This window comes from Tasmannia lanceolata, unplaced genomic scaffold, assembly GCF_043159265.1.
Source record: "Tasmannia lanceolata isolate RefF3 unplaced genomic scaffold, GAP_Taslan_0.1 ptg000037l, whole genome shotgun sequence".
Classification (NCBI taxonomy): domain Eukaryota; kingdom Viridiplantae; phylum Streptophyta; class Magnoliopsida; order Canellales; family Winteraceae; genus Tasmannia; species Tasmannia lanceolata.
In genome coordinates, this window is record NW_027518714.1 from 18,712,402 (window position 1) to 18,726,658 (window position 14,257).

At 37.8% G+C, this 14,257-nt stretch overlaps 1 protein-coding gene across 5 annotated transcripts; it reads left to right on the forward strand.

The window, feature by feature from the left end:
* Positions 1 to 665: 665 nt before the first annotated feature.
* On the forward strand, positions 666 to 10,161 carry LOC143862007 (BTB/POZ and TAZ domain-containing protein 3-like). Of its 5 annotated transcripts, none has more exons than XM_077373001.1 (9): positions 667 to 942; positions 1,105 to 1,186; positions 1,852 to 1,983; positions 2,165 to 2,219; positions 3,625 to 4,010; positions 5,669 to 5,799; positions 7,259 to 7,565; positions 7,736 to 8,049; positions 9,786 to 10,161. In XM_077373001.1, the coding sequence occupies exons 5-9, from the start codon at positions 3,672 to 3,674 to the stop codon at positions 9,958 to 9,960; spliced, it is 1,266 nt and encodes a 421-aa protein (XP_077229116.1). In that variant the 5' UTR covers positions 667 to 942; positions 1,105 to 1,186; positions 1,852 to 1,983; positions 2,165 to 2,219; positions 3,625 to 3,671; the 3' UTR covers positions 9,961 to 10,161. The 5 variants fall into 5 exon arrangements, with proteins under 5 accessions (XP_077229119.1, XP_077229116.1, XP_077229117.1 ...); XM_077373002.1 differs by having other exon boundaries at positions 1,852 to 1,953; XM_077373000.1 differs by lacking the exon at positions 1,852 to 1,983.
* Positions 10,162 to 14,257: the final 4,096 nt, after the last annotated feature.

Genomic DNA, 14,257 nt, shown 5'->3' on the forward strand with positions numbered 1-14,257 from the left:
CCGCTTACACCCTATATCTGCTGGCGTACCCCTTGATATTCCAGCGACGTTCTTTAGAATCTGGCAGCGTATTCGATATTCCGGCGGCATACTCGATACGTTTGGAACACATGTTTGAACCTAGAAAATCTGACAGCGTACTCAATATTCCGGTGGCGTACTCTAGAATCCCGCGGCGTACTTGATATCTTTAAACGATGGGTGTTTCTTGAATCCGTCGGCATACTTGATATTCCGGCGGCATAAGTAAGAATCCGGCGAAGTTCTAAGCCAAAAAATACGAGGAAAATAATAAAATGTTCAATACTGTTCTGAGCCAAAAGAGACGTACGTGATTTGACGCGAAAAGTGGAAAACTTTAACGCTTTTTGATGATATTTTCACTCCCCCTGCATTGAGTTCTCATCTTTTAAAATTTTTAAAGATAATGATAGGGTCTTTCCCCCACCCTTTTATGAAGAATCACCTGTGTTTGATGTTTGATGCGTAGTTTAAAAAGGCACAAAAATCCGTAATTACTCGAAACTACTACCCCATTTCATACTTTTCTCTCCTAAATCGGGTGCCCATTTGTCACGAGTCATGACCCAGAATCTTTTTCTTATCTAGATAGTGACCTCCCTCGATCTGCGTTCCCCTATAAATAGCAAACTCCGTGCCCCACTTTCACGCCCACTCGCTCTTACGATTCCTTTTTTTCTCTGTAGAACCTTCTCTCCTCTTTGTTTTTCAAGGAGCTGAGCTAAAGAAACAGGAGGTCGTGAATTGTGTTTTTCCCCCCTTTTCCTCTCTGCAAAAGCCTATTTCTTTGTAGATACAGATTTCTAGGTCGTTAAAGTAGAATCTACGTTGCTTTATAGATCCTTCATCTCGAATATTTTTTCAAAGAACAAACAAGATGCAGATCCGAGAAGGAGCGGATAATTCCTTGTGGCGTTCGAGGTAATTCATCTCTTTCAATGATTTTAAGTTTATTCGTGGTTCTCGTGATCTTCTCTTTCAATTTCTTGATAAGATTTGTGAACGGATTGGCTTTGGATTGATGTAGTTGAATGAAGTTCGTTTTTATCTGAATTTCTTGATGAGTTTTGGAGTTTGTTTCAGGATCTATAGCTTTAAAGTGATTTTTCGTGTTATTTGCTTGAAGATCACAGATTTGGAGTTTATTTCCAGATTTTAGTGGAAGGTATGATGTTTCTGTGAGAATTTCTTTTCTTTTTTACCTATATGAATTTTAGAATTTCTCAGGAAATTTTGTACTGCTTTATTTGAATTTTAGACTAAATAATGAAGATAAGTTGTTCTGTTTTTTCTACTAAATCAATGAAGGTTTTCAAGGAGATCAACATCTTCTTCTATTTTTTTAGGTTTTCAAGTATTCCTTTTAAATCTCAGCGATCTCGTTGTAATCTGGTAGTTTTTCTTAATAAACATAAGTTTCTATAATTTCATTTATTCTATTTGCTTTGGATTCGCACTTAAAGGCGTGTTCCATATTTATTGATTTTAAAGGCGTTCCCTATTTATATCCGGTTCTCCTAGTTCTTCATGATCTTTGTTGAGGAAAAGCCTCTGAACTTTTTAAGTAATTCTCAGTGTTTTCATTTGCATGTTCTTCTTTTCTCTAGATCTATGGAATTTTGAGGGGAAGAAGCTTGGATTTTTTATTTTTTATTTTTAATCTTCATGGCATTTGATGTTTTACCTTGTTAGTGCTAAATTTAAGCCGTGAATGGTTCCAGACCAATTTACAGTTCTCTTTTGAAAGTGTGATGGAATTTGGTGGGTTTATGCTTCATGTTGGTTAAGTTGACTTCTCTTATTCATTTATTCTGGTGGTTTTATCTGAAGAAAAGGGTTCCCAGAATTATATCTTAGGAAAAGGTTCCAAAAATTTGCTGAGCAGATGACTTTATCTTTATTACGAGGAGGACAGATTCTTCAGTACTGCGGGTATTTTGAGTCAACAAGGAGAATTTCAGGGTTTTATGCCTTTCCCATTCATAAATTTTAAATTTACTTTTATTTTAGATTCCAGACAAAAGTGTATATGCCTTGAAGGAATGTATTCTTTGGTCACTTGAGTTGCTGATGCATCAAGACTAGCATTTTAGGGTTGATGCCTTTAATTTTACTTCTGTCAGTTTCTTTGTTTTCCTTACAGATTCCAGATGTTATTTGGTCATTTGGATGTTTGAGGCATCAAGTATATTTGCAAGGTCTGATGCCTTTCCTGACTGAAGCTTTACGGTTTCTTAGTAGTTAACTTTTGATTGGGATTTCTGAGGAAAATATAGTAGCCTGCAAAAGGAATCTATGCTTTGGTTTTTTGGGAGGCATCAAGAAGAATTTCACAATTTGATGCCTTTCCTCCTTGAAATCATAGCATCCCTAAAAAGCATCTTCGTTTTTCATTTTAAATTCAAGATGAAAATATAGCTAACCTTCCAGGGAAAGTATTCTTTGGTCTTATTGCTACCTCTAGTGCATGTATTATTTAATTTTCCATGTTTCTAGTTTCAATTAGATTTTGAAGGACATGGAGAGTGGCTTATGTTTTTTCTGTGGCCCATAGAGAATTAGTTTTCTCAGGCATTCTCTCTTTTCTGTAATAATATTATAGGAGCTGAGTATTTTTCAAGCTGTTACTCATGGAAGCATGTCTGCCTGAATGGGGGTCTGAATCTCTTTTGAAGATGGTCTGTCAATCTGTACATAGAGAACTATTTTTCTGAGGCATTCTCTCTTTTCTGTAATAGTATTATAGGATTTGAGTATTTTCAAGCTGTTGCTCATGGAACCATGTCTACTGAATGGGGACCTGAAATCTGAATCGCTTTTTAAGATGGTCTGTCAGTCTAAATGATATGTTTCAGGCAACATTTGTTTTCCTTTCATTTTATTGTTTGAACTTTCCAATCTGGAATGGACTGTCTGCAGAACTTCAAATTTTTTTCCTTTACTTGTATAATCTGAAGGCTGCCAGGCACTGTCTTTTCTGCTTTTAATTCCCTGATGAAAATGGTTCGGCCTTTGTGAGGAGTTTCAGGAGTATATTTTCTTTGATGTTTTTAAGTTGTTTCCTTTTTAAAAGGATATAGTGGTAGGATGTTTCTTGTGCACCCCTTCAAAAAAAAATCTCTGACACTTACCATTGCCCTTTTGACAAAATGTCTTCTGATTTTTGAGTTTCTTGGGCCTTATCATTTTTATTTCTAGTTTCTTATAAAGATAGCAAAACTGTATTCAATTTAATATAATTCCACTACTGTTCAGTGATAAAATTTGCCTTGAGTTTTTTAAATACTGAAATGAAGTATTTTGTGATTAAGAGAGATGCTTATGTCTAATAACAGGTAATTGGTCTCTTATCATGTAAATAAATAATAACATGTGATTATGTTGTATCTTGGAAAGCTCATTTTCTTTCAGAACTATGAATATTTTCTTTGCCGTGATTATTAAGACCTTGCAATATTCATAAATTCCTGTGAGTTTGCTAATTCTTGAATGGAAATCATATTCTATGTTTTATGAGTTTTATGTTGTTTCTCTGTTTTAATGCGCTATTATATCTCATTTGTACTTGGACTGGTGCCTGATATCTATCTCCTTTATTTGCAGACTCCTAAGCACAGATAGTTATTATTTGGTGTAAACAGTGGTTGTTGATGGCGCGTTCAGATCTTGATTCTTCTTGGTCCTCAACTCGGCAATCTTTTGAGGATTCTTTCAATATGCGTCAAGAGGAAAGCAATCCGGCCAACCTTTTAGCTGTGCCGGAGGTTTCCACATCTTCTCTTTGCCACAATAGTAATATTCCATTGCCCCCTCCCCTCCCTGGTGCATCCCGTGCCAGAGTCTCTTTCGCCCAAAGACTTTCAGGTTATAGTCATGTCCCTAAGGAAACAAAGGGCATATGGGACCACCTTTTTGAAGAAGGATACGGAGCAGATGTCCGAATTCTCACAGATGGAATGGCCATCATTCCAGCCCATTCAAATGTTCTGGTAAATTCACCAAATTCCTTTAGCTCTCTAATAATTTTTCCTTATCTTGCTATATGTCTAATCTTTTTTCACAAAAATTTTCATTTAATTGATTATGATTGATTGCATCTTTAATACTTAAATTCCATTGGAGCTTTGTAACTTAGAAACAGGCAGGTATTTTATGCAGAGAAAAAAGCATCAGCCATCAGGCATGATGATGCTGTACAACTTGAAGATGGAACTAGTCTACAACTTTATGATGGTGTTATAAGATATAAAAATTAAAAATGTTTTTAGATGAATAGAAAAACATGCCATTAAAAAAATGAATAGAAAAACATTATAATTATGTTTTGTACGTAAAAAGCCAGTTGTTCAGTGCACAATATTATCACTATGTTTGACGTATAGTTTCCACTATCTAACTTTGATTATATGATTGTGATGGTGGGATCCACCCTTGAGGTACAAGCCTGATTGGCGGGGTCCACACTGTTTAAAATTCCGAGTCAATCGCCGACTCACTTAGGTCCCTTTTACCCTGACCGAGTCCTTGTCCGAATCTGAGTTTTGAGTCCCTTTACCCTGACCAAGTTCTTGTCCAAGTCTGGGTTTTCCCTCCCAAGGCAATCAAAATTCCTTTGACTTGTCCGAGTTAATGGAAAATTGACTGGGTCTGTGAAACGACCAGTTACTCCAAAAGCTTAAGCTGTTGGAGAAGGCGTTATTTAATTTTCTATACTTTAACACTCCCCCTCACGTGTGGTCCCTCTTTCTTTGGGTTGGCCTACTCGTGGCACATGTGGCCCCACTTTTGGGTTTGGCCATTGCATGTGGATTTTGCTATCAAGGAGGTTTGAACCCAAGCATTTGCTCTGATACCATGTGAAACGACCAGTTACTCCAAAAGCTTAAGCTGTTGGAGAAAGCGCTATTTAATCTTCTATACTTTAGCAGCGTCAATTATTGACTCACCTGAGTTGACTTTTTTTGGTAGGTAAGCTGTGATTGAACCACCCAAATCGACTTACTTTTACCTTGACCATGTTCTCATCCGATTCTGAGTTTTGAAGCATGGAGGACCCACCAGGCCTCATAAAAAAGTCATAGATGCTGTTGAATAGCATGTACAACCCGAATGTTGGAGAATACAGTACACTAGATCATTCTTTATATATTTCCAATTTTTTTTTTCTCAAAACCCTGTTGGTGTCTCTGGTTTGTGTGCTTGGCACCAAAGATTATTTCAGTCTGGATTGCTTTTGTTATCTAAAACTAGAGGTTCATGAGGAGGTTATTGGTAAAAGTATTTTCAAACTAAAATGCTAAGTATCCTTGAAAGCAACCATGTTATCTAGAGAATACCGGAAACAGTCTGATGCTTGGGAAAGACTGGTCCAGAATGATAAAATTTGTATAATCTTAATATAGATGTGCAAATGATATTCTTGTACTCGATATTTTCTGGTGGTTTTCAGGAAGGTGTTTCATTGAAAAGAACTATTTCTTTAAACCTAAATGTTTCATTTGCATTCCACTTTAATATAGAATTTGCCTCCATTTGTGAAAAAAAAAAAAGAAAAAAAAAAGTTCAAAAGGAAAGCACGTTCCAAAAAAAAGAGGAAATATTGCAGAAGTTTTAGTGGCGCCTTACAATTGAATATTCTTTTGTACAGGGTATTGCATCACCGGTGCTAAGGAATCTCTTGGAGCAAGCCAAAGTTAAAGAGGGTTTTCGATGTGTCAAAATCCCCGGAGTACCCTCAGAAGCCGTCCGTGCATTTGTCCGCTTCCTTTACTCTTCCTGGTGTGTTTTCAATTGATTTGTTTGTTTTTCAGTCCTTCAAAATTCTTCAATTAACTGATAATTGTTCTGTTGGTGAATCAGAACTCAAGCTAATTACTCAGAATATATTTTTTTCCGTTTCCATCGGACAATGACATAATAGCAGGTTGTGGTGACCTCTTCTTGATGAGTTGTAAGGGGTCCGAGTTTGTCCATGTAGGAGTCATCTTATGTGTTGGTTGCACCTGTCTAATAAGGCTTATCAACTTTTGGAAACATTGTCATATTGGGATGTGTTATGCACATGTCAACACAGGCACTGGGGTAATTTTTTTATCTTTTTTTCTTTTTATTAGTATTATTTATTATTATTTATATACTATTTAGTTTTTATGGCTTTTAGTATTATTTATATACTATGTGTTATGCACATAGTATTATTTATATACTATTTATATAGTTATAAATTTATAATGGCTTGTACTAATTTCATATAATACTCCTCTATAATATTATCAAATTGCATGGACATAATAGGGTAGGGTTTCCAGGGTCTGTGTTTGACAGTGGCACATGTGCATGTCTCCATGCCCAAGTTAGATATTGTGATCATTGAGCTGAATAGATTTATAATTTTGTGTAGAATCTATAACTGTAATCACTAATAAGATACTTTTAATTTGGGGCGAATTCAAGCTAAATTAAATTACCTCCTTAGCGTGGTTTACCGGTGATTGTGCGCATCCATAGGGATTAGTCCCTCCCTAAAAATCGGGCGGGGATACCCTATGTCATCAAAAAAAAATTACCTCCTTAGCAACTATTGTTCGGAAGCTGACTGATCGATCTCTAACTTCTGACTGCTGAATCCAAACACGTTTAGTTAGTATGAGCCAAGAGGACTATCAACTTAGCCAATTTTAGAGAATCCTATCAAGTACTCCACTAACTCAGTCAAATTGAACTTAAAAACCGAAAGATCAGAGTCTAGTTCAAGTTGTTGTTGAACACTGCTAGGAGTCAACACCCCCATGCCCAATGTTTTATGCAAGGGAAGCTCTTGTATTTAAGTAGTTGTTGCTTGTGCATTAGCACGTATATTTAATTTCCGTGCAATGTTAAAATAAACCCAGAATTGACTTTGAGATTAATGTTTCTGTTTCCTTGTTCAACTGAGCTTGAATATAAAAGATCTTTTCATTTTCATAAAAAAATGGTTAAGTTCGCTACTGAATCACCTGACTTCATAAAATCGAAGTTTGGACCCAGTGCTTGGATAACTGGCCAAATTGAGTTGTTTTTAAGGGTTGCTAGTTATGGGGGATATCAACACTTGAAACAGTCACTTTGGTTTCTGCAGCCCATACAACCAGGCAGACTGAGTTGGGTTTTCTTAGAATTATTTTCAACCCTTTTAGAAATCCTCTTTCCTTCTGAACAATTTTCAACTAAGTGGCAATACTTGGATTTTCTGGTGTAGCTTTGGGCAGGGCACGATGAAGGAGTTTGTCCTTCACTTGATGGTTTTGTCTCACACGTTCTCAGTGCCATCGCTGAAAAGGGTCTGTGTCGACTTTATAGAGCAAGACTTGCTGACCATCGAGAACGTGATAGACGTGCTTCAGTTAGCAAGACAGTGTGATGCACCACGCCTCTCTCTTTTCTGTGTCCGTTTGGTGGTGAGGAACTTCAAGACTGTTTCGACAACCGAAGGATGGAAAGTAATGAAGCAAGCCGATCCCAGACTGGAACAAGAGCTTCTAGAATCTGTCGTGGAGGCGGATTCTGTAAGTTTTTCTCCTTTGTTGTTCACCGCTTTTGTTCTTCCATTTACCTTTTATGTTCTGATCATTGCAACTGTCTTAGTTATTTCAACAGCTCTCATGGAAATAAGAACGAACTCTTTTGGACTTCTGAGTGTCTTAAGTACTGATTGTTTGTCCTCTGATTCAATCAGAAAAAGGAAGAGAAGCTGAAGAAGATAGAAGAAAATAATGTATACCTGCAACTCCATGACGCAATGGAGGCACTCCTGCACATATGCAAAGATGGGTGCAGGACAATTGGGCCAAGGGACAAAGTCCTGAAAGGGAGCCAAGTTGCTTGTGGTTTCACAGCTTGCAAGGGACTTGAGTTGTTGGTTCGCCATTTCTCCAGCTGCACAACCCGGGTGCCCGGTGGATGTGTGCACTGCAAACGCATGTGGCAGCTTCTTGAGCTACATTCCCGCATGTGTGGTGAACCTGATTCTTGCAAGGTTCCTCTCTGCAGGTAAGCCCACATCTTTCATTACTTTAAACTATGTGTTACTAGGGGATTTTGTTAATTCTCAAGAGGTATTTGCTAGGGAATTTCGTGGAAAGGCATTTTGCGGCTGACTTTTGCAAGAGAAAACAGCCACACTGCGCACAGAGGCTCACTTTTCAGCACATTTTTTTTTATTCATTTAATTCATCTGAGGTGGTGCTATCTCATGCAAAAGTCAGCCGCGAAATTCCTTCCCGCAAAATTCCCTCGCAAATCCCTTCTCAACAATAAGATTTTGATAAGGGCTAAAAAAACCTATCAAATAGTATCTGTTCGTTTGAGATTGTGACAACCGATTGTGAGCCGAAAACCTATTATTGGACCCAAAATTACATTTAAATTTGAGTGTGATAATAGGTTTTGGGCTCATAATCGGTTGTCACAATCCCAATCGAACAGGGCAAGGTTTTGAGTGACATCATACTCTTTAGAACATGTTCACTTTGGCTTTTGAGAACCGATTTGGAGTCCCAAGCTGATTATTGGACTCAAAATCGGTTCTCAAATTCCAAAGCGAACATGGTCTCATTACTGCTTTAGATTTTATGTAATGTTCTGCAATTTTACCGTTTTGACTGGGGAAATATTACTTCTTAATATGAGGAAGTCTAAACTGAAGGGAGCCCTTGCAAAAAAGAGGTGAAAGGGCTCCCCCATTGGCTGCACATCACCACCATGTTTGACTTTTCAGCCATTATTAATGCATGATGGTGATGTGTAGCCAATAGGAGAGCCCTTTCACCTCTGTTTTTGCAAGGGCTCCCTTCAGTCTAGAATTCCTCTCTTAATATTGACTGTTTTATTGTATTTTTTTTTGTAATTACCAATAATTGATTGTTATTTTCTAAATTTTCTTCTCATTGAAACACTCTTGCCCTTCCTGAACCATTTTTCTGGACACCTTCAATCTCCTAACCTCAGCAATTTCACCAGATCTTCGATTTTTTCCAAATGGTGAATGATCTGATGTGGAACACTGATACGAAAAATTCAGTTTCTGTGAATAACATCACCGTCCATTCTTTATAGTCATAAAGAAATCAACCATTACAATCTTTGGCTCTGGAACTGAATCATTTTCTTGTATCTGAGAAGAACCTCCGGTAATAGGCTATACCTTTTTTTAAAAGGCGTGAGAGGAGGTACACCTAAGCATGGTTTTAAATTTCGGCCGAAATCTTCGGTGGAGACCGAAACCGGCGAAATTTAGAGAAAATGTATTTAAAAAAAAAATTAATAATGTTTTTTAATTATTACCAAATTTCGGCCCGAAATTTCAGATTTCGCCAAAATTTTGGATTTCGGTGGGGTCCAAAATGGGTACCGAAACTGAAATTTAAAACCTTGCACCTAAGGCCCACATCCCATTTCCAATGTTATATAAACTTTTTTTTTAGGTGTTCAGGACATATCTCTGTTTGGATTTCAAGAACAATATTTCTTGCTGAAATTTTTTCCCAAGAATTTTTTTTTTTTTTCACAATCTAGAGGGTTATGAGATGATTATGGCCATTTTATATGGATATCATTATAAATTGAAGGTCATAGTATATAAAAGTTGAACTGGGGTGGTTCAAGTAGTAATCAAAGAATGGAAAAACATGAAATTCTGGAAAAGTTTTTCATCAAATTGATAGTCAGATTTTTATGCACTGATTGGAATAAATTGAATCTCTCCGGTGTTCTTAATTATTTTACAGGCATTTCAAGGAGAAGATGCAACATCAAAGCAAGAAAGACGAGACAAAATGGAAGCTGTTGGTGAGCAAGGTGATGACTGCTAAAACCACGCCCAGTTACTTCTCAGCCCGAAATAAGAATCCTGTTAACACATCCACTTACTTCTCAGCCCAAAAGAATCCCGTTATATTATAAGGGGTCGCGGGTTGTGCAATTGCACGTGTCCGTAATAAATAGTTAAGAGGATGCATCTCCCATGAAGAAGACTTGCCATCTATGAATAATTAACAAAATAAAATGAAGAATTAATAAAAACAAATGATTGAAAACTTAAAGGGGTTGTTTTCTGTTTAGGCACCAATTAATAAACGTGATATTAAGAACAAGGTTGGTGACTATGTGTTGTTCACTGCTGGTTTACTGCTAAATTTTCTGATTTATGAGCAAATTGTAGGGTATTTAACCACGTAGGCTTCACGCCTAAAAGCTAACCATTAAGAGGGAGGGGCCCAGTACCTTGTAACCCATCCACATCCACTCGTTTTTTTCCCGATGTGGGGTGAGTTGCTTTTGCTTGGAATCCCAACAATCTCCCCCTCAGCGCGGTGGTAATGTGGGAACCACGAGATACTACACCGGGGTTTTTGAGATCTTCCCTAAGGGACATTTCCGCTCTCGGAGGCAAACTAGGGTTATCATGCCTTGAGCTTTGTTACCACTTGTTGGGGATTTAGCCCGGTAGAACTCACCACTAAAAGCTAGCCATTATAGGGAGGGTAGCCATTCCATTGTAACCCATCCACGTCTACTCTTTTTTTTTTTCCGATGCGGGTTGATTTGCTTTTGCGTGAACCCCAATTTATTGGCAAACCACTGGGCAATTGCTTCTTTTTATTCTTCATCTTTGTTTTCATTGGGAAAAATGAGCTAGTTTGTGGGCTCAAAATAATTACCAAAATGGAATGTCTCAAAAAGTACTCCAATGCACACCCAATTCACTAATCCAACTGTATGGTATATACTCACGAGGCGAAGATTGCTATTAAAGGGGCGCATTTACCATTTCCCTGTTAAAGTGATGCAATCAAACATTGTGATCTCCAAATCACCAAAGGGTCCAACTATTTTTGCGAAAATGTTGTCGAAGCCATCTTTTCATGCACTCTTGGTAGCGACCTTTTCTCTGTCACGTATCCCAAGGCTAGTCATCTTTGGTGCATTTAATGTGATGCAATTGAGAAATTAGAGGCAGATTTTGAGGATGCATATTATGAAAAGATATACGAGTGGAAAATATAGAAACAGTAAGAACTATGGGATATTTTGGCGAATAAGCGGCATAGACTCATAAGGGAGTGGAATAAGAAGCCAATAGTTGTCTGGAGTTATGATGTGTGCATGATAGTGGTGGAGCTTTAACAAGCTTTGATTTGAGATGTGAAATCTGGCAAGGCTAATAGTGCTAATCATGGGCCCCTCACACTATTGACTTGCAAAATCCCTTTAAAGGTGCATGGCTGTACATCCATGCTTAAGAATTTTAGTGGCCATGGCGCCTCCAATGACCAATGTAGGCAAGTGTAAGTTAGCCCTCCCCCACCCCCCACTCCAAACTATAAATTCCTGGCTTCACACCCTAAGTAGGGGTGTAATTACTATTATAGTGAGAGAGAGACAAAAAAATACCATTGTCAAGATTTTTTAACAAAAAGTTCACTTTTTTTGTAAAATTTGATTTGAAAGTTACAACAAGGGGACATGAATGACATTAACTCAACAAACATGCAATAATTACCTAGGAAACATGCTAAGGAGTCTCCTTGGTGTTCAATGTAATATTGGCAACCAAATGAGGAATGCCACCTGAAACTTCTTCAAAATCTCAATAGGTGCCGAGAGTTTGTTCAACCAGACACTACTTAGAGAATTTTCGGTTAATTTTTTATAAGGGAAATGTTAAACTGAAGGGCACTTTGCAAAATACAGCCTCAAGGCACACCCATTGGATTCACGTCATCATCCAATTACATTTATTATAGCACTAGTAGCATTGAAAAATGTATAATTAATTCACTTTGATAATGATCCAATGGGGGCACCTTTGGGCTGGTTTTGGCAAGGGTGCCCTTTAATTAAGCATTCCTATTTTTATAAAGTGTCTCTTTTGTTAAGAAATTTAAGGATGACACTAGAAGGAATTTGCTAGGCATTTTGGGCTCAATTTTGGAGGAGAGAACAGCTTAACTTTCTTGAATTAAAGGAATAACACAAAATCTTCTAGAAAGTGGCAAAATGGCTTTCTGCCTTTCAGTGAAAATGCCTACCAAATGCCTCTGAACTTTGAGGTAATATTGATGCTCTATTTAATGCGCATGTTGAGGTCAGTGGTTTCAAAACGGAAAAATTGCCAATGGGGGACATCAAAATACGAGAATTGCCAACTGGGGCCCTAATTGACCCTAGTGCAAATACCTATTAAGAGTGCCAAAAATAAAGCAACCACTTATCATATAGAACAAAATGATCCATAAGCAGAGAGAAAGAGAACAAAATAAGAGAATATGAATTCAACAACATGACGGGCAACAGAGACAATTAATAATAATAATCTAAAGAAACATCAATCCAAGATAATAGAAAACATTAGCAAAAGAAACTTGCACAGATGGTTCAATTCTATAATAAAAAACTTAGGGTCGGGCCGGGTCAGGGTACCCGAGGCATTAACCCAGAACCCGACCCGACCTGAGTCAGGGTCTAAAAAAATGAACCCTGACCCACCTCAGGGTTGGAAAATCCAGCCTTGACCCTGTTCGAGCTCAGGGCGGGTCAGGGCTGACAGGGCCAAAATTGCACCCTACTCTCAAAAGGGGGTTATCAACCCTCTTTAACAATTTTTCAAAAGTGTGTCCTCTGTTGGCAATTCTCGTATTCTGATGTCCCCCATTGGCAATTTTTCCGTTTCAAAACCTACCCTTTGGAACTGAGAAAAGGGTTGTCCTGGTCCAGTAAAAAACATTGAGGAGGGACAGGAGTCTTATGTAAGTGACTTTCGCAGGCGCAAAAGCGCTGTAAAAGATTCGCAAAAGCAAAAGCGAACTACAAAAACAGATTCAATTTAATTCAAAATACTTAAGACTTCGGCGGAGTGATGTTTCTTGGCTATTTTCACTCGTTCCCGATAAAATTAAAATATCAAAATCTCGTCAATTTAATGTGAAGGCCGACTACCTCTGACGCAACCCCCAATAACTATTTTTAAATAAAAAAGCATATGGTTTGCAATACATTAGCAAATTTCCATTTGTATGAGGGATTTTTGCCCATTAGTCCCTAGTTTGAAAAATGGGATTTGCTAGCCTCCATAGGGGAAGGCATTTCGCTGATGGCAGCCACAACAGCTCACTTTTCAGCAGATTTTGGCTTTTGCTGCTCTCACATGCAACAGACCATCCGCGAAATGCCTTCTATAGGAATATAGGATGCCCAATAGCACACCACTGTGAAATGTACCAAAATCATCCCCTACTCATTTATAAAAACAACCCTTATTACTTTGATTAGGAGGGATTGGGCCTTTAGTTCAATTGGTATAGGCTTTTTGCCTCAACCAATGAGGTTATTGGTTCAATCGCAGCCTACCTCTCATTTTTTCAGAGTGCTCCTAACCAAGAGCAGAGTAGCAGAACTGAACAAAGCTCTACACAAAACATGGGAGGCGTGGTTTTGCTAATTTAAGAAAAAACAAGAAAAATATGAACTGAGATGAAGCCAAGTAGTTATTAACATGTGAACATGCCATTTGATGGCTCCATACTTGCCTCCCACATTGGCATAGTGGCTCCCACCTTTGATAGATCTCAATAATAGTATATAAGATCTAGTAAGATCTGACCGTTGGATCCAGATTAAGACACAGCCTCACTCATGATGGCAGGAATAATATAATTTCATCACTATATCTTATGCTTCATTCTGATTTTAGTTTTCGTACAACGGATGTTGGTTCACACTCTATGGCATTTCAACTGTAAAAATAAATCAAATCCCCCCAAAGGGATTATCCAGACAAAAATAAGAAATTCAAAGCAAGGTCTGGTCTATCAAATGGATGATTCAAATTATTCAAAGGTAAAGACCTACCATGTTCATTGCACACAATAAGTCTATGCTTAATCGGGCCATACTAAAACATTCTTGTAATTTTATAATGAATCCACCATTTATTTCCTAAATTTCCTACATGAAATTGTACCATATGCTCAATCTAAACTTCTTCCGTCAATTCCATTTCCTTTCCACTTGCCATGTCATTTCCATTTCCTTTCCCAATCATGGCAAGCAACTGAATGGAGCCTAAGTGTTTTGTTTTTCCATTTCTAAATTATGGCCCATCTAAGATGGCGCCCACCAAATGAATGGTTTAGATCATGCTAACATCGTATGGTGGGCCCGGTCACTACACCGTTAGTATTGTTGGGGAAGTTGCCTC